The sequence below is a fragment of the Sturnira hondurensis genome, unplaced genomic scaffold (assembly GCF_014824575.4).
Source record: "Sturnira hondurensis isolate 20B ecotype Veracruz unplaced genomic scaffold, ASM1482457v3 Scaffold0008992, whole genome shotgun sequence".
Classification (NCBI taxonomy): domain Eukaryota; kingdom Metazoa; phylum Chordata; class Mammalia; order Chiroptera; family Phyllostomidae; genus Sturnira; species Sturnira hondurensis.
The window spans coordinates 2,084,552-2,105,520 of NW_028081623.1; the positions used below are offsets into that span (position 1 = coordinate 2,084,552).

General features: G+C 38.0%; 1 protein-coding gene across 4 annotated transcripts in view; it reads left to right on the forward strand.

Annotated features, from left to right (window-relative positions):
- The window catches only part of AASS (aminoadipate-semialdehyde synthase), a 46,120-nt gene extending 26,208 nt beyond the window's left edge, over window positions 1-19,912 (forward strand). For 3 of the 4 annotated variants that reach the window (XM_037056510.1, XM_037056513.1, XM_037056511.1), the window contains 9 exons: window positions 820-942; window positions 1,560-1,671; window positions 11,424-11,483; window positions 11,669-11,736; window positions 14,509-14,630; window positions 14,794-14,920; window positions 18,554-18,664; window positions 18,757-18,865; window positions 19,683-19,912. In XM_037056510.1, the coding sequence (XP_036912405.1) occupies window positions 820-942; window positions 1,560-1,671; window positions 11,424-11,483; window positions 11,669-11,736; window positions 14,509-14,630; window positions 14,794-14,920; window positions 18,554-18,664; window positions 18,757-18,865; window positions 19,683-19,874 (1,024 nt within the window). In that variant the 3' untranslated portion in view covers window positions 19,875-19,912. Of the gene's footprint in view, window positions 1-819; window positions 943-1,559; window positions 1,672-11,423; window positions 11,484-11,668; window positions 11,737-14,508; window positions 14,631-14,793; window positions 14,921-18,553; window positions 18,665-18,756; window positions 18,918-19,682 lie in introns of all 4 variants that reach the window. The other variant, XM_037056512.1, reaches the window with a different exon arrangement.
- The last annotated feature ends 1,057 nt before the right edge of the window (window positions 19,913-20,969 follow it).

Below are 20,969 nucleotides of genomic sequence, written 5' to 3' on the forward strand. Positions count from 1 at the left end.
TAATTATTAAATGTCCAATTAATTAATTAGTCAATAAATATTTATGGGACATCTTGTCTGTCTGGCACTCTGCTGAGCTAAAGGATAGAGAAGAGTATAGATATGTTTGCTACCCTCAGGCATGTAGCTGGCGTCAAGGCAGTGCTGAGGGAATGATGAAGCAGCCAGTATTCTCCTCAGCCGGACTTGAGGAGAAAGTGGGAGCCTGGGCTTAGCAAAGCCTCAAGAGGGAGGAGTGAGGAGAGTGAGAATTGTAAGTGGCAGCATTGCTGCTTGATACATATGGAGCTGCCAAAGCCCAGCTTAAGATACAGTAAGTGGGATAGTCTAGTCTAGTGCAGGGTTTATATGAGCAAGAGGTAATTGGAGATTGACCAGGAAAATTGGGGTCAACCTCCAAAAGTTTCAAATGATGGGCTGAGACATTGATTCATGATTCTAGAGACTCTCATGCAATAACATGTAAAATTTCGTAGTACTAAGCCAGGTGGAGGGAGTTGTTTAAGTAGGTTAAGTTTAGGTTGTCATCAATGATATTTCTAGGGGAGGAATTTTCCACTTTTATTTCATTCCTCCTTTTCCTCCTGCTCCTCCTCAGCCTCCCTCTCCTCCTCTTCCCTCTAGTCTTTCTCATGAAGCCTGAAACTCACAGTAGGAAGATTCTGGTTTCCCAGAAGAACTCAGTAGGAAAAAAAAAGCTAAGAGCCTAGGCAGCCACCTTGAATGCTGTTCCAAGCACCTTTCATTTTTACTCATTTTTAACTTTGTTAAAGACCTCAGAGTTCCATGCTCTGACCTGAGCACCGATGTTATTTTCAGACTTGTAGCAATATGTGACATTTCAGCAGACACAGGAGGATCTATAGAGTTTATGACTGAGTGCACAACAATAGAGCACCCCTTCTGCATGTATGATGCAGACCAGCACATCATTCATGACAGGTGAGTTTGCTAACGTGGTCTGACGGTGGCAGGTACATAAAAATACATCGTTTACCTAATTTTATAAACTAGTCTTAAAATACTCAATATTTTACTTCATTATGAAAACTATGCAAATTTTCAGAGATATGCTGAAACATTTAAATATTTGGGAGAAAACTCACACACAAATATATTTTTTAAAAGACTGTATTTATTTATTTCTAGAGAGAGGGGTAGGGTAGGAGAAAAAGGGAGAGAAACACCAATGTGAGAGAGAAACATTGATCAGTTGCCTCTCTCATGCATGTAGACGGGGGGCCAAACCTGCAACAATAGGTCATGGCACATGCCTGGGAATCAAACTTGCAACCTTTCACTCTGTGGGGCAATGCCCAATCTACCGAGGCACACTGGTCAGGGCCCCACTGCAAATTTGAACACTTAAATCCATATATTCTATATTAAAATGGGAGATGGGTTGCCCCAAAAGGAAAAAGTTTTGTTTGAAAACTCTTGTTTATTTTGTTATAATATTACAAATGATAAGAAGCAAGTACGATGGAGTAGAAACCAGAAAAAGTTAGAGCTACAAGTAACATTTTGTACATCCAAATAAAGCATGTTGCTTCTTCTAGCGTCGAAGGCTCTGGGATTCTGATGTGTTCCATTGACAATTTGCCTGCACAGCTTCCAATTGAAGCTACAGAATACTTTGGGGACATGCTCTATCCTTATGTTGAAGAAATGGTAAGCAAACCTGGAGCTTCACAACAACTCCATGGCTTTAAACAGAACTGTGGCAAAATCTTATCAATGTTCTGGTCTTTGATATTAAGAAATCTGTTGTAAAATGAAATGCCAGCCCTTCCATGAAATACTGACTATTATTTTATACATTCTGCTTCCTTCTCTGGTGGTGAATATGGTTGTATAACTGTCTCCATGCTTAATTACAATTTGCATTTGCTTCTCATTATGCATATTTTAGTAAGAATGTTCATGACATGAAAGATAAGATTCTCTTTGTTTTTACTTCTTTATTTTCTCTAGGTCAATTCATATTGAGGTATTCTTAGTGTGCTATGATTAATGGATTTGAAAAATCATAAATACAGAAATTTTGATAGATTTTAGTCACCAATGCTTAGTTAAGGACAGCTTTTCTTGAGATCATATATTTTTCACTGTGATCGGTGATTGACCACGGAAATACTATGGTTTTTAAATTTCATTTATTTGACAAAGATAAGCTTTTTTCTGGCAGTAATTATCTTCAGCCTTCATACCAAACCTGGTTTATTTCTATTGCTGATGGTTGTCTGCTTCTGGTAGCGAGGCTCAAGGTATGAGCCAGTGACATTGCTCTTCCCCTTCATGGTTTTAGTCTGCAGCTCTCACACTGCAGTGTGGCAATAGTCATGGGACATGAATAGATGAGACTTTGCATGTGGTTTTCTTTTCTTTCATATATTATTTCACTTTGAACCTTTGTTTTTTCTCCTAGAATATGTCAGGAGGGAGATGTAACAGGCTTGAGAAAAATGCAGGCAGCAGGCGCTATTATAATTGGCATGATATTATATTGTATCTACTATGTGCCAGGTAGTATTTAAATTGGTTAATATATTTTAATTATTAAATACTCATCAGAGTCCTATCTGGTAGGTGCCATAGTTCAACCCATTTTACAGACAAGGAAACTGAGGTATGGAGAAGTTAAGGCTGAGAAATGTTGCTGCTGCTGTGTTGGATCTGTAATTCTCCTGGAATTGGCAGCATGTAGAACAGATGACAAATGTCAGGTTTTACTGGAGACGTCAACTTGCTTTATGGCCTTGAGCAGGATGTTCACATTCTGAGTCTCACGTTTCACCTGTACGAGAAATGGTTGCTATTTAAAATCTTAATGGTCCCTCCAGCTCTAATGTTCTGTATTGTAGATGTCTCAGTGGCTCAAAGTTATGTGTATAAAAAAATAGTAATATGTTTACCCAGATGTTTACCATTTTCGATGATCTTCATTCACTTTTCTCTAGCATCATTTCCTGCAGACCTAGTAACTTCCTTTAGCACTATGAGCGAATTTAAAAATTTCAAATATTCTCCATTCAGTTCTAAATTTTCCATCTGGTTCTCTTTCCCTCTTTTTTTGCTAAGAATTTCTATTTTTAAATTTGTTTTGAGTGACTTTCTTTTGTCACCTGGAGCATATTTATATAAGCTACTTTACACTCTTTGCGTACACTTCCAAAATTCTGAATCAACTTTGGGGCAAACTTTCTCTTAAGAATGGATCAGATATTATTTTCTGTTTTTTTTCAAAGATTGAATGATCTTTGAATTGATCTTGGATGATGTGGATAGTTGTGGAGATTGTGGGTTACTATATTTCTCTGAATAGTATTGCTTTCTGGGATCTAGCAGGCAAGGAACTTGGTTAGACTTAAAGTGAAACGCTGTCTCACCTGAGTTAGGAATAGTACCAATAAAAGCTCAGCTCTTTCATCTTTACCTGGTATAGTCTGACCTGCATGTGCTCAGTTCTGGGGTCACACAGAGACTTGGAACAGAGCTTACATGGAAGCTGGACTTACCATTTTTTTCCAAATCTGTCTTTTCTGGCATTTCTCCCTCACACTCCAGAGACTGTGGTTGCTCTAGGTTCTATTCCTGTTTCCTTAGATCAGAAAGTCATCAAGTTTACTGCATGTTTTTTCCCTCCTCCTACCACATGGCCCATTCTCATCCTCAGGGCAATGCCAAAAGAATGGGAAACTCAACCACTGTGCTAATTATTTCTTCTAAATTTTGACACTTTTCCCATAATTTCCTGCTTTTCTCCATTCTCTGAAGCCCTCATGTAGATAGTTTGTTTGTATTTTGTCTAGAGTTTATTATCTGTAGGAAGGATGGAACCCAATGCCCATACATACCCCCTGTCATAACACATTGATTCCATCAACTTGACTCCAGCAGAGTTTGGTAAGCCTTTGGCTTTAATTCACTGTTTTGAATGTTAAGATTATGTCTTTCCATGTAATTTTTACCTTATTAGGCCAGGTTATGGAAAATGGTGGATACTGATTTGCTTTGTGGATGGGTTTGACTGTAAATTTCTTGACATGTTATTTTTGTTTGGCTACTCTGCCTTCAATTATAAGTTTATTTGTTTTGAACTTTCGAACACAGCTTTTCATTCCTATTCATTCTTGATCAACATTGCCACTCATGCAGTGCACTTTTCCTCATAGCTGTCAGGAGAAATGCAAGCTAGGTCAATGACTTCTCAGGAGGGTGTGACTTGAGGGTTAGCTTATGCAACTGAATAGAGATAAGGGCATTTCTTAAATAAAATTTTTGTTAAAGAACACAATATAATTTTCACAGTATATAATACTTCAAAATATTAAAGTGTCACGGATCAGTGACCCATAAGTGCACAGCCTGATAAATTATCACAAAGATGCACCGTGAACTCTGAATAAGTGACAAAGAGCAATGTTAACAGCCCAGAGACTCCCTTGTGTCTCTCCCTGCGCTATCCCTACTTCCCTTCCTATAGGTGCCTACTATCTTGACTTCTAACTATGGATTAGTTTTGCTTTAGTGGGGAAAATTTTATTTTTCCAATGTAAGTCACTTCTGATAATTTCAGTAAACTCTTTGGATCAATGTTCTGTTTTATTCTTGTCTTGGTTTTCCATCAACTCCTATTAGTTAATGCTCCCATTTATTTTTGATTGAATGCCAGGTACTGTGTATATAAAATTTTAGTGGTGAATCAAGGTTCTGGATGTTGTGGCAATTTTCTCCCGAGAAGATTTCCTTTGTTTTTGGCAGGAATTGAATAGCTTAGAAGAAAAGCCTCTCAATTCAGTGGGAGATGGGAGTGATTCAAAGTTGGGCTTTACTCCTTTGGAGAATTGATAGTTTTCAGTTTACCATTTATTTTAAAGTGTAGTCTTTCAGTAGCTAAAATGAAAATCTGGCACTTATTAGGGTCCCCTTCAGCAGAACTTAAATTCTATTTTTTTTTTGCTTAGTTGACAAACTCTCCTCATTTTCTCAGTCTCTCTGCTGCTTTATGCTCAACGTTTTGGCACCCCAGTCACTGCATCCACACGGACAACTGCTCCTAGGAATGGTGCCTAACAGGATAAACACCCTCAGAGCGAGGACGTACCTCTCTGGGTGACCTTCTCCAGAATGAGGGCACAGCAAGTCTTTCCTGTCCTTTGAACCTAAAAACAGGCTTTTCCTGTTTTACCTGTTGGAAGGATTGGTCTGCAAAGAGCAAATTTCCCATTGCTACATGGAAATATACATAAAAAATGGGATGTGTTTGTGCCTACATAGATAGATAGCTGATAGACTTTTATGTAGTGTGGCAAGGTGAAGAATGTTAGAGGGTGAAGTGTTGGTGATGTTTGGTTAGCGCCAGGGCATGTGGTGTTGCTTAGATGTCTGATGAGTAAGCCCATTCCTCTAAACTATCATACCATTTTTGTTTATATTAACCTGACTGTAGCCCTCTAAGCACCTTGGTGGGATTGCCTCAGGGGCATTCATCTCTACAGAATCTTTAAGCACTGAACATTTGTGAAAGTTGATGAATGTCTATTTTGTAGTCTTGATATATGTGTCTGCTTACCACAAAAAATTAAGTATGTTATCTCTGACCTCTTCTGATGACTATATGGGAGCTGTATCTAAATATATATGCACTGTCCTGTTTTCCCTAGATTTTCCTTTTGACTTAAGATCCATATAGCTTCTATAGCATTGCAAGGCATGCACTATTATTTTATACCAACTGAAGAATATTTGTTTTAGTTGGAGTTGATATTTATTGTCTATTGGAACAAGACACATACATGGATGGCAAAAAGGAAAACACTACTTTTGACTTATAGAAGCATGAGGTCCAGGAAGAGGCTGAGACAAGTATGCAAGTAAGGTGCAATGTGACATCCATTAGACAGATGCTAATGAGGTTGTGTGGGGAGAGGTTCTGGCATTTGGGTAAGATTAGGAAAGGTTTTATGGAAAAGGTGACATTTGAGGTGATGTTCTACATAGATGTATAGGATTTGTTCATTTGCATGGGAATAAGAGGCACACTGTGATGGACACAGGAGAGTGAAGGTGGGAATTAATTTAATCTGGGGATTCCAATGAAACAAATGCATGTTAGTTCCATATTGGAAAGGGTCTCAACACCAGAATAAATAGCTTAAAATTAATTTAGGAAAGAGTGGTGAGCTCCTAAAGGTGCTGTACATAAAAGTGGCAAGGCATGCCATGTGCTTCAGAACTCCTGTGCTTGCACTTTTGTATTGGGTGAATTCTATCGAGGGAGATAAAAGTCAATATGGAAATTGAGTAGTCTTTTGTCTTTTTTTAAAACAAATTTTAAAAATATTTATTAACTAGAAAATGACCATAATAAAGCATAATAAATCATAATAAACCACAAGTAACATTTTGTTATGAAAAATATTTTCCTAAACAAAATTGTATAGTGCTGGTCTTTTGTATTTTCGTAGATCTCTTTACTATCTGGCTTAATGGAATTCTTATACCTGTTTTCTTTTTTTAAATATATTTTATTGGTTATGCTATTATAGTTTTTTCATTTTCCCCCCTTTACTCCCTTCTACCCTGTACACCCCCTCCCACCCACATTCCCTGCCTTTAGTTAATGTCCATGTGTCATACTTATAAGTCCTTTGGCTTCTACATTTCCCATATTATTCTTGCCCTCGCCCTGTCTATTTTCTACCTACTATCTATGATATTTATTCTCTGTACCTTTTCCCCCTCTCTCCTCCTCCCACACCTCTGTTGCTAACCCTCCATGTGATCTGCATTTCCGTGGTTCTGTTCTTGTTCTAGTTGTTTGCTTAGCTTGTTTTCATTTTAGGTGTGGTTGTTAATAATTGTGAGTTTGCTGTCATTTTACTGTACATGTTTTTTATCTTCTTTTTCTTAGATAGGTCCCTTAAACATTTCATATAATAAGGACTTGATGATGATGAACTCCTTTAACTTGACCTTATCTGAGAAGTGCTTTATGTGCCCTTCCATTCTGAAGGAAAGCTATACTGGATAGAGCAATCTTGGATGTAGGTCTTTGACTTTCATGACTTGAAATACTTTTCTCCAGCCCCTTCTTGCCTGTAAGGTCTCCTTCAAGAAATCAGCTGACAGTTTATGTGAAGTCCTTTGTAAGTAACTCTCTCTTTTTGACTTGCTGCTTTAAGGATCCTCTCCTTATCTTTAATCTTGGGTAATGTAATTATGATGTGCCTTGGTGTGTTCCTCCTTGGGTCCAACTTTTTTGAAACTCTGAGCTTCCTGGAAGTCTATTTCCTTGGCCACAATGGGGGAGTTCTCCTTTATTATTGTTCAGATAACTTTTCCACTTGTTTCTCTTCCTCTTCTCTTTCTGGTACCCCTATGACTTGGGTGTTGGAACGTTTAAAGATGTCCTGGAGGTTCCTAAGCCTCTCATTTTTTTGAATTATTGCTTCTTCATTCTTTTCTGATTGGATGTTTCTTTCTTCCTTCTGGTCCACTCCATTGGTTTGAGTCCCAGTTTCCTTCTCATCGCTATTGGTTCCCTGTACATTTTCCTTTATTTCACTTAGCGTGGCCTTCATTTTTTCATCTAATTTGCAACCACATTTAACCAGTTCTGTGAGGATCCTGATTACCAGTATTTTGAACTGTGCATCTGTTAAATTGGCTATCTCTTCATTGCTTAGTTGTATTTTTTTCTGGAGCTTTGATCTGTTCTTTCATTTGGGCCATTTTTTTTATCTTGGTGCACCTGTTATGTAGTGAGGGGTGGACCCTTAGGTGTTCACCAGGGCAGGGCAACCCAGTCGCTGGGTTGTGATGGTATATGTGGGGCAGGGGTCCAAGAGGGAACAATGGCACTTGCTTTGCTCTCTGCTGGCTTTCAGTCACTCTTTCCACTTTCCACAAGCAAATTGGTGGAAACCAGCACTCTTCTGGTGCAGATTCCCATGTGGGTGGGCTTGTGTATGTTCTAGGACCCTGTGGGTCTCTCCAACGAACTCTCCTATGAGGCTGGGAGTTTCTCCCAGCACCTCAACCCCACAGGTTTTTTTCAATCAGTGATGTGAGGCTTTGTTTCCCCTGGCTAGGACCCTGAGTTGCTTGGTTTGTCTCAGTCCCCAGTTTTGCTTGGTTTATCTGTGTGTGAATATGGGACTGCCTGGTCAGCTAGCTGCCATGCATGCCCCACCCCTCCACAATCTGCAGCTTTTCTGGGTCTGCCAGCAGCTGCCTTGTGTGCTCCGGGTCTGCCAGCTGCTCTTTTGTCTCTGCCCTGACTGCCCGATCCTGCCCCTCCTTTGGGTCTGGATAAATGTGTCTTCTTTAGCTCTTTGGTTGTCGGACTTCCATACAGTTCAATTTTCTGTCAGTTCTGGTTGTTTTTTGTTTCTGAATTGTTATTGTCCTTATTTTGGTTGTGTGAGGAGGTGCAGTGTGTCTACCTACCCCTCCATCTTGGTCAGAAGTCCAGTCTTTTGTCTTTTATGTGAGTCTTTCTCTGGGTAAATTCTTGACAGTTTTTTTAGTGTTCTTGGAAAAAAATCCACAGAACTTTCAATAATTATTGCATGTATTCACTAACATATTTAATTGAATGTTTACCATTTAACGTAGCAGGCACATGGCAAGATGCCAAGTGTAGTATCTACCTGCAAGGTGTGCTTGAGGGCAGATTTTAATAAAGACTTCATAAAGGTGGCAATTTTTCAGCTGTACCTTGAAGAATAAAGAGTGGGAGTTTCAGGTAGAGGAATAGAATGTGAGGCATCTACCTGGTGTAGCCCACAGGGATATGAAAGCACGGCACAGATAAGCAGTTCCACGCTGTTCATAGATCTAAAATGTTGGGTGTGAGGCTCAAGGGAGAGCCGAGGCTGGAGAGGCAGAGCTGAAACCAAGGAAATGACCTGCAGGCCTGGCTGCCTGCCACCACGAAAGCCAATACTCATGACACAGATATGGAGAACAAGGACAAAAGTTTATTTTTTATTTTTTTTTAAATTATTGTTCAAGCACAGTTTTCTGCCTTTATTCCCATCCCAGCCCCGCCCCCCGTGCTTCCCTCCTCCCTCCCATTTTCACCCCCCTTCGTTGTTGTCCATGTGTCCTTTATTCTAGTTCCTGTAAATCCTTCCCCTTTTCCCCCTGAAATTCCCCTGAAAGAAGTTTATTCAGGTGCTGGTGACCTGAGAAGATCGCAGGCTCCTGTCCTTGCAAACCATTTTAACATTTCAGATGTTTTGGCTAGATCACATAGGAAAATGGTGGGGAAAGGGGAACTGTGGAATTTCTGGTGATGTGCCGTTTCTGCTCAGGCTATTCTTTCTGTTCCGATACTGCCTTTCAATGAGTGCTGACTGCACACCTGCAGTTTCATAGGCAGCATCAGTGTTCCTTACTGCCGGGATAGGCTGTTCAACTTTAATGAGAACTTGGCCAGAAGTGGAAGTACAGGATTGATTATACCCTTGGATTTGTTACAGAATACATAATTTTGATCACTGGATTGGTAGCGTTAAATCATGATTACAGAACCAGTCCGTAGAGGGTCTCGTAGGCCACCCAAGGAGCTAGAGACTTTATCTTGAATGGAAGGGGACGATACTGAATTATTTTAAATAGGCACAGGAGAAATGATCAGATTTGTGATTTAAATGAAAGACAGCCTAGATGTCTTGTGTTTTAGATAAATGAAAGTAGTTTTTTGTTTATTTTAATACAGTAAATAAATACTCCCCTGCCAGCCTCTGGTAGGGTGAGTGGGCTAGATTTCAACCTATGGATAAAAGAGGGAGGGGGATGATTGTGTCATTGGCCCTAATGCCCAGAACATCAGAAGCAACAATACTGATTTATATGACCTTTACTACTTGGCACTCTATTCAAGAGATAGATACCTTGATTTAAAAAAAATTAAAATGTGGAAGTTGTTAGGGTGTTAGTATGAGAGATGTGGGTTTTGTTGTTTGCCCTTGACTCATTCTTGCAAGATAATGACTGATAAGAGTGTGAATGGCTTTCTGAGGTCTACTTGGTGAAGTCATTTTCCCTGACACTTTTGAAATGCTGATGTGTCTACACTCAGAACTAATACAGGAAATTGCCTACTGTATGCATGCTTGGCAGGCTTGTTCTCTGGAAAACCTGTAACAGAATGCTGGCCTATGCAATTCTGAAACAGATGTATGGGCTCAATTGCCTGCCGCTGAGACTCCCAATGCCAGAGTTTGTTGAAAAGGAAAAGAATTGTTTATTTAAAAGGCATACAGATTTATAATAATGGTCGGAGTGTGCCATTAAGTCCCACTCCCTTTAAAACACCCACAAACACACACGCCCACTCCGGCCTCCCTTTAGCCATCTCAGGCCAGTTTCAGAACATGCCTGTTAGAGGCACTGTCTCTCAGGAGAAAAAAAAAACAGAAGTTCACCACTCAGGATTCCCCCATTGCAGTTCAGTAAGTCCGGCATCTCTCACTAATCCATGGTTGGCTGGACAGGTTCTGCAGTCCTCAGCATCATCAACCTTGTTGCTGTTTTCTCCAGCTCTTAATCCAAAACTGTGTGACACCTTGTGGTGGTGGGCCAGTTGGGGTCCTTCTGCGCCCTTTCAACCCACCTGTCCAAGAGCATGAATAGTTGCCACGCTTAGTTGAAATCCAGGCTCAAGCTTCCTCCATAATCCCATTTCTGACTCCTCCCACAATGGCTTGCTTCTGCCAGGTCTCTGTTTCCATTGTTAATTTGGGCAGGTGTGGCCCCATGACAGAGTGACCGTCTCCAAGATCTTGCACAGACACAGCAAGCCCCAGGGGCTACATCATGGATTAAGGTTATGCTGATCCTTGAGCAAGATAGGCACAGCTATTTAGTGTACCTATGAAACTAGCCAAGTTGCCAGATATGTAAAATCTCCCAAATGGCACTCTGCTTCCCCTACCCCTCAAGCCCTGACTGTGGAGGTTTGGGAGATTTCTTCTCTGATCCCTGCTCTACTCCCATTGTAGACCCATTCTCTACTTATAATAGAATAGCCCAAACCCTTGGAATGGTATAAAGGCCCTAAGAATGAGCACTGTAGCTATAAAGCTTGTGGTGATGTTTGCCAGTGTGCACAATATGACACACTGAACTGGTGAGGAAGAGTAAGTTTTTTTATGTTTCCAGCAAGCAAAATTTGATTACATGATTGTAATTAAATTTTACTTTTAAAATTGGAACTTGTTTTGGAACAGCTTGTTCTTCAGGGCAGACTTCATTGCTTGTAGAAGACTTTTATTTACAATTATTTATGGATCTTCAGAAACTTTTCTAAATTCTTTTTTCTTTTGACTAATATTTTAATATGTATAAAAACACCAAGAAGTCTTCTTTGCAATGTCATTTGTCTCTTACCAATCTTATTTTCCCTGCAGATATTATCAGATGCAACACAACCTCTTGAAAGTCAGAATTTTTCTCCTGTGGTACGAGATGTAAGTTATGAAACTACGTTTTTTCTATAAGTGTATTTTTTCGCTATAATCCCTTTCCCCTTCTCTCCCTTTCCTTTCTCTCTCCCCATCTTTATCTGTCTGTCTCTTCTCTATTAGTCATGAGCCCATGTTTGTGGGACTAAAATGTGGATATTAAAGAAATGTCTTGTGTCATACACATTTAGGCAGTGATTACATCCAACGGTACATTGCCTGATAAGTTTAAATATATCCAGAAACTCCGAGAGAGCAGGTAAGCATTGTTCTTATCTTGGATCTGATGAGTATTTTTTAATGTTTCAATGCGAGTTCATGAAACTAAGTTTATACAGGATGTAAATTTTGAAAATGCCTATAAATATAGGAAATCCAAAGTAAGTGATTAGCTGGAACCGGTGTGAATTATTTCCCCCTGAACAGTATGGAAGCATTATTTGGGCTTTCCAATATCCTCTGTAGGCTTGTGTGTAAACCAACACAAGTCCAAAAGGCTGTCCTTTGGGGCGCCTCTCTCTCCAGCACTTTGCGTATTGCTGCCTCTGTTACTTTGTCAAAGGAAAACGAGCACACTAACCGTTTCTGTGGTGCTTTCAGACTGGTTTTTAGTTGAGGTTTTGGACTCTCTTTTGTTTAGTGTAATATTTAGGAAAGTGAGCTCTTGGTTAGAGATTAAGTGAAGAAAGAAAATGATCAGAGGTCACTTTTTCCTGGAGATTCTTACTAGGAGGATGGTGTCAAAGAGTATCATAGGAAATCTACACAAGAGAATAGTTCCCACAGAAAGGTACTAAGCGAAGGTCCTGGTTTTCTTAATTGATTTTTCTACTCAAAGTTTGAAAACATTGCCATTTCTTTGGGATGTTTTCGTCCACTTCAGTTGATTACACCTGATTCATGTTTATATCCGCTCCAGGGGTCTGTTCCTATCTAACAAAATGACCCATGCGCTGAGTTCGCAGGAGAAACCAGAGCGGGAAAACTAATAACAAACCAACAAGCAAACGAACTTCTTTCTCAGTTGTTGTCCCTGTGAGAAGTAGATGAAGACATCGGCAGAGATCAAGTATACTATTGTTATACTTTTTTCCATATGTATTAGTTTGCTGTTGGTTACTTTTTATGTATCAATGAAATATTTGGGCAGAAGACAGCAAAAGTGTAGAACTTGTTGTTTCCTTTCTTTCTTTCTTTTTTGTTTAAAGCAACTAGCTTTATAACCTTTTAGAAGAGTTCATTATTGGGGAAATATGACATGTATTTGTTTTTCAGAGCTCTCTGTATCTTTTGACATCATTACCTGATGATCTCTTGTGCTAATCCCAGTGGAGTATCTGACACGGCCAGTTAGACAATAACATCTTCGCTCTCACTCACCATGTTTATGAACCAGCAAGTCCATTTGGCTCCAATTACTAGGGTTTTCTGCCCTTCTTCCCTATTAAACTCTTGTGCCAAGAGAGTGATACAAAGATTGCATTTTGAAAGGAAATTTGTTATGCTGCACCCTGCCTTATTCTTACCTTCTCTGTGTCACTTAGCACAGTGATGGTTAACCTAGAGTGGTTGTAGGTGCTGATGAGATGGACCATATTAGAATCTAGGAATAATTTTTTTTTAAAAAATGTATTTTGAACAATATATTTAGATATCAAAAATAATATGCTTTAATTATATAACTATAGACAGTGTTATTAAGAAGGATATACTATAACCAAAGTATAGTGAGGGTTACTTTTGTTTCTTTTTTTGTTTCATTTTGTTTTTGCTTTTTTTTTTCTAGGTGGAATGGGATGGGGGTGAAAGTTAAAGGAGACCTACCTCACTTCATCAGTAATATGAATGTTGGGGGTAATGAGGGACAGGGACATTTTATTTATTTTTTAAATCCTCACCTTAGGATATTTTTATTATTGATTTAGAAAGAGGAAGGACGGAAAAGAGAGAAAGGGAAATATCAGAGTAAAAGAAAAACATTGATTGGTTGCCTACGGCACACACCCTGACCAGGAGTAGAACCTGCAACCTAGGTTTGTGCCCTTACCAGGAATTGAACTCAGGATATTTTGGTGTAGGGGATGATGCTCCTACCAGCTGAGCCACCCAGCCAGGGCTACTACAACAGAGATGTTTTATACTTATAGTTATTTTTGTTTACTTATAATTGATAAAAAGGTTAAAGTTTGAGAAATACTCTGGTCTAAAAGATCCAACAACAGGGCCTGCTGCTTAAGTCCCTGGTACCAGGCTGTTTCTGTGGTTTTACACTGATACCTGGGAATTTGATTCAAAATGCATTTAATGAATACTTTCTATATTAAAGACAAACTACACTTAGTATTGATGGGTTTATAAAAATGAGTAAGACTTAGTCACTATCTTGGCGGTAATAGTCTGTTGGAAAGACAAAGAATTCTCTGTCTGAAAGGTATACATTTTTGACAGAATAAAGTTGTCAAGAATTAAATTCCTACCTGGTTACTTGTCTCAGATTTCTATATTTGACCCCAGACATTTGTGATTTCAAAGTTATGATTTCAACTGTTTTCAAGTGATCCAAAATATAAATGACCAAACAATATCTAGTATGAGTAAAGATAATCTCAGACTGTTATGTCAGATTGTTATGCAGAATGATACAGTTTCTGAGGTAAAGCCCATAATACAATTTTGAATCATGTCCCCTGGAAGGAGGAAGTGTGAGACCAAGTTACTCAGTTGTGAGTAAGACAATCAGTGGACCAGCATCTGCACCTCACTAGTCAAATCCATGACAGTCTGTGAACACCCGCCTCAGAGATGTCAGGGTCCGTATTGTCCACTGTACAGAATCTAACATAATTAATTAAAAAATGTTGGGGCAGGGAATTTCTGTTGAGGTTCTTATGATGAATAATGTGGGAAAAATCATTGCTTCATGATTTTTTCATGAAGTTTTAGTTTGGCTTGTGGACAGTAGGATTCTGTTATTTAAATTGCTTTTGGTTAAATGATTTCTCCCCACCTGCCTTTTTATTCTTTTTCATAGAGAACGTGATCAGTTGCTGTCAATGGCCACCAAGAAAAAGGTCTTGGTCCTTGGTACTGGTTATGTCTCTGAGCCTGTTTTGGAATACCTGTCACGAGACTGCAATATAGAAATAACCGTAGGTAAAGGAGCCCTAATTTTTGAAGAAGGAGAACTAATTTCATATGTTTACCCTATGAATTTTAAATGACTATTTTTTAAACTTCAAAATTTATGTTGGAGATGTTAAAAGTGTTTTGCTTTCTGACTATAACTAAAATTTAGGTTTCTTTATTCTTGAAATAGGCTCTGACCTAAAGAATCAAATTGAACAGTTAGGCAAGAAATATAATATTAATCCTGTTGTCCTGGACATTTGTAAACAAGAAGAGAAGTTGGTCTCCTTGGTGGCAACACAGAATCTTGTCATCAGGTTAGTATTTAACAAGAAAAGATGGCTGTATATTTTGTTGATACTGTTATTTTTATTTCCTTATTTTTCCCCTTTCTGTTCTCCTCTCCTCTTCCTTCTCTAGTAAACTTTAGTTTTAATTATGTATTGAGAAATATGCACAAACCATAAATGTGTAGTTCAGTGATTTTTCACACAGTGAATATACCGTATAATCACCACTCACATCCAGGAACAGAGTACAGACACCAGAATCCCTCTTTGTGTTCCCCGTTATTAGCTGTGTTTCCCAAGGATAAGTGCTATCCTGGCCTCTAACATATTCATGTTTGCTAGTTTTCAAATTTACAGTTAGAATTATTCAGTATGTTCTCATTTGTGGCTGCCTTCTTTTACTTAATGTTGTGATTTTGAGAGTTGTTTATGCTATTGTCTGTAATTGTAGTTTATTCATTCTCATTGCTGTGTAACATTTCATATATGAATATGCTATTATTATCCATTTGACTGTTGTCTGGATTTTGGCTATTATAAATCATGCTGCTCTGAGCATTGCATTACTTGCTTTTTACTTACCATATATACACATTCCTGTTGGGGATCTGCCTAAAAGCAGAACTGCTCTGTCATTAGGTGCTCATGTTTCATATGTTTTGGTAGCTATTTTCTCCTTTAGATTTATAAAGCTTAAGTGAAATTCTGTAAGTTCTTTAGCTTTATAGGTCTTTCAATAGGAATAGATCTTGAATTGCTATGCTTATTACTGCCAAAAATTTTAGATATAACTTCTAAATATAGACCTACATGAAGTTCACCGTATAATTAAACTTAATTTTGAAATAACAAAGTGAGGAGAATAGTAATTTATTCTTAGAATAGACCATATTTGTCAGATGCACCTAGGTTTTAGAGAAAAAAAATAAGAAAAAATTTGAAGCAAAAAATGTGGTAAAATATTTAATAACACAAGTGACATAATATTTCACCAATGTAAGTGTAAACAGAACTCAACAGCAGCATTAACAACCATTATTCCTCCCAAATTTGGGGATGGGAAAAAGTGTGTCTTATAGTCTGAAAAATATGGTAATAATAAAAGAAAGAAGGTTATCTGCTCATTCATAGTTGTATCAATTCATAGTTAGATAAGATGTAAATGATATCTTTACAAAAGTTAGATCAAGTTTAAATGCTATTCTTGGAGGAAGTTCTGTGATGTCATAAGAAAAACAGGCTTGAAGAACAGATACAATTAAAGGTAATTCTAAGAGGGAACTTTTGTGTTGTCTCTGGATTTATTTAAACATAAGCTCATTTTGGGCACTTAAACATTATTCAATTTACACACATTTAATGTACACTAATTTTTATTCAGCAAAGACTAACTAATGACCAGTGGACCTTGTTTGCCAGTGATATGATTTTGAACACAAGTGTGATTCAAAGCTGGGTGTTCTGGCCTCCGGGCGAAACAAAGAGAATTTGCTCAAACACAGGGATTGAACTGTAACATCATTTTTTTGGATAAAAAGCAACATTCAAAATACATTTGGAACTAAATTTGAAGCAAAGTATGAAAGACGATAGATAAAGACAATAATCTATTAATAAGTTCAAATTTTAAAATCTAGCAAATGGGTGACCTTTCATAAATTAGCATTAGCAAAATCTCTTTTATATTTAATTTTTCTCAGTTGAGTTATGTCGCTGAATAGTGAAAATACTGTTAAGCAGTGTTATCCTGTATTTTTCCTTAAATAATTTTTTAAACTGGAGAACATGTTTTGATGTAAAAGTGATAAAGACTACCAAAGTTAAATGAGTAAGAAATACATTTTATAAAAAGTGGTATAATAATATGTCAAATGCTCATAGTTTGAATTTTTAATTTTAGTTTTTGATGATTTAATATAAATATTAAATGAGTTTGAAAATTACATTTGTATTTTGTGTATGTTTTCACAAGAGGCATTTGTAAGTATTTGGATTAATTGGGTTGGTGTCAACTCAATTCAAGAGTCACAACCCCTTCACTTGTCACTATATCACATGCACAGTGAGTTATGGATTCTAATCACTTTGCTTTATAAAGCACCATTAATCAAAAGGCTATCACTCTAGGTTTCAGCATATTACTAGGTTTGTGCAATTAATGCCAAATTAAAAAATATATTAGATCTAGATAACATGTTAGCATGCAAGTTTTCAATGTTGGGAAAGTGACAAAAAATCTCCTCTTAACCTTGAAGATGGTGTCATTTGTACATTTTCTGTTAATAGTTTTTTTAACAAAAATTTTGCAAGTATCTGTTCATTGGCTTTTAAACAGTTACTGTATTTAGCAATAATCTTTTTAGATTAAAAAAGCCAGAAAGCAGAAGTCAAGAGCTAGCATATTGATACTGGAAAAATATATACCCAATTTTATTCCTCATAGTAATAAATTTGTTTAGTAACACTTATTCTATTGATCTTAGGAGGAAGATGAGCCTAAAAGATTTTGTTTTATGTGAAACAGAAAATCTAAAGTATACAAGTTGACTTTGACATATACAGAGTTATAGTGCGATAGTGTTTACAAGTTTATATTTATATTTTCATTGTTGCTATGTAGAATGCTTTATCAAATAGGCAATAAGCTAGTAGAACTCTTAAGTGATTGACAGTATATTTTATTATTTCTTGGATTGAAAGTGAATATACTAATTTATATAAAGATTTATGAAAACCTTTTTGTGTGTGTGATTGTGTAGTCCCAGTACCAGATTAAAACACTAAAACCCACTTAAAGTTGAGTTTTAAGTACAGCCTCATTTTTTTTGCTCACTATATAAACTTTTAGTCATTTGCCAGGCTTTTTACCACTCAGTACCATAAAACCCATCTCCTACTCTGGCCCTTCCTAGACTCTTCCCCTTAATCTAACACACAGGCCACCTTGGCTAAGTTTCTCCTTCTCCTGATAGCCATCTGGGAGATGTGGAGGTGAAAAGAACATCAACCTTATCTTTTAGTAGGGGACCCAATATAGAAAATCATAGAAATATAAAAATTATATTTATAAAATAAATACAATAAATAAAAATTTAAAATTATAATAAATATAAAAATCCTCATAGAAATATAAGGATGGATGGAACAGATTTCATGAAATGTTATAAAGAAATAGCCAGATGCCTGAAGAGGAAGAAAGTCTGTCTTTGGGTAAATCTGGGAGAGCTTCTTGGAGGAAATAACTGTTCAGACATTTTTTTTTAAGGAGAGTATGACCTGGGTAGGGGTGGGAGGGTGGAGGGAGCATTCCACATGGAATTCACAGGAATAGTAAGGGTTCAGAGGTGGTAAAGTAAAGGCTGGGAACAGAGAGTTACAATGGCTTCTTTGCTTCCCACATATGGTTTATGGAGGATTTCAAGGGATAAAAATGGAAAGGCTAGGTGAAGGTCGTATTGTGGAGAGTTTTAAATATGAATAACAGTTATTCATATGGAATAACAATTATTCCATAGTCCTCAAGGAGCTTCATCTGAAATGATCATCTCTGAGACAGTAAATTAATCAGGGCAATGTCTCAGCTTCAGTGCAGTTCAAAATACATTGTAAAGTAGGGTTGCACAAGAAGGTTTCTGATTAGCTTCTCTCTCTGTTTTAAAGCTTGCTGCCTTATGTGTTACATCCTCTTGTGGCCAAGGCATGCATCACAAGCAAAGTTAACATGATCACAGCGAGCTACATCACACCAGCGCTAAAGGAACTAGAAAAGAGGTAAGTTTTAGTCATTTTCAACGAGGAAGCTCCATGCCATTATTTTTACTTTATGGCTACCTTTTCCCTCCTCCTCTTTTCACCTGTTGTAGTGTGGAAGATGCTGGCATCACTGTCATCGGTGAATTGGGACTGGACCCGGGTCTTGATCATATGCTGGCAATGGAAACAATAGATAAAGCCAAAGAAGTGGGAGCCACGGTAAGCCCCGTGGACATCAAAGTTTCACTTAGCAAAACATCCAAAGGTCCAGGTTTCCGTGTTCAGAAATAAGCTTTTCATAGTTTTGATTAAATGTGTTGCTGTAATCTAGCTCATACTTTTGAGCAGAAATTTCTGCATGGTAAAACCATGTCCAAGTCTGAGCAATCAATTTTTATAGACATAGATGCTGCTGTAATATTTTGGTTGACTAAAGGATTTTTGAGTGCCTTAACAATTCTATAATAAGGTCTGAATGTAAAAGTGGAAAAAAATCTTTACCATATCATTCATCTGTTGGTACATAGTATGTCTTTTATACATGGGAAGGAATTTTTGAACATGTAAATGTGAGGAATTGGATTAAATGCTTCAGGTTTTATATTGCATAAATTCAATATATGTAATGAAATATGGATTTGAATGAATTGTAATTATATATTAACTATATGCCATATATTGGTGAATTTATGTAAATTGCATTTATATGTAATAAAATTATAATCCAATAAACAATTTGAATACAAATTCAGGAGGAACTGACAAATCAGAATTGAATTAATAGTTAGACTTTTTAACGGCATGAAATGGTAGTAGCAATCTCTAAAAAGCTTTTTAAAAATTAGCATACCTAAAATATAACTGGTTTAATCAAATACTGTTTGCCTTTAAGGACATATTTTGGAAAGCCTTAGAAAGGACAAACTGTCCCAAGTTTACCCCATGCCTACCGTTATACTCAATTAATCACTTAGATACATTATTCTCCCTTACTTATTGTTAGTCCTCCCTAATTTATTGATTGTTTATTTTACAGATTGAATCTTATATTTCCTACTGTGGTGGGCTTCCAGCCCCTGAACATTCAGACAACCCTTTGAGGTACAAGTTCAGCTGGAGTCCAGTGGGAGTTCTGACGAACATAATGCAGCCTGCCACCTACCTGCTCAATGGAAAGGTGAGGCATTCCCATCAAAGCTCTAGAGGTGAATGTGCAGTTACTGCCTGAGAAAGTGCAGGCTCTTTTTCCCTGCTACTGAGGCCCTTGAGTACTGGCTACATTGCTTGTACTCCACCCTCATTCTTTTGATGATTCCCAGGGTGTATTCTCTGTTCCATTTGGTCTCCTCGCCGCTCCCAGCATGGCCTGTGCTCCTTCTTCCTCTTCTTGCAAGTTGTTTCTGCATTTGGAAAACTCACTTCTGAACTTCTCTGCATATGTAAATGCCAGTCATCTTGTGCCAAGCAATTTCTGAGTCCCTACTGTGTGCTGGCCATGGGGCAAGACTCCGAAAGTTGTCTCCTGAAGGAAGTTCCTGACCTCAGAGAATTCACAGCTGGACTGGGGGTGACTCTTGGAATGGACGGTTTTGAGGGTCAGGGAAAGGATCTTTTATTTCCCCAGCTGCTGTGCACCAGAATGTAAGCATTCTCTGAGTTTAGTACTATTTTCATCATTTTATAACAAGGAAACTGTGGCTTAACAAAGCGAATATTAGGATCATTCAGCCGGGGTCCAAACCCAGGTCTAACAAACCAGATTCCTTCTTGCCCCCTTTACCACTAGCCTTATGGCAAGACAGACAGACACTAGAATGATAGCTACCATCCCGCAGGGCAGTTCCAAGATGTGCTGAAGTGCCACACAGTGCAGATGAGAGGACAGTTGATTTGACCTTGGCGTGAAGGTGGAGAGAAGAAAATTAGCAGAGAAAAAGATAATGTGCTTGACCTTGAAGGACAAGAAGCTGTCAGCCTGGCAGGTGGGCTGCCCCTCCTGACTGTGCTAAGCAGTGCCTTCATTTGATTTTTGCAACAAATCTATCAGGCTTATAAGGCAGAAAACTGGCATAAGAAGCTTAGCTTACAGCCACAGTTAAAGAGGTTGCAAACAGCACAGCCAGTGTTCAAGTCACATCGACCTGCCTTCGTGGTTTGTTTTCTTAGCCTGAGGAGAGCCTCAGACTTGGGAACAAACGTGACTAGAATGTGACTAGACTGAGGGGTTCTCTTTATACTTTGTGATGAAAACACCTCCTTCTGCCCACCCTAGTCCTGGCCTTGCAGGGAGAGATGAGTTATGTGATCACATGTGTGTCTTAAA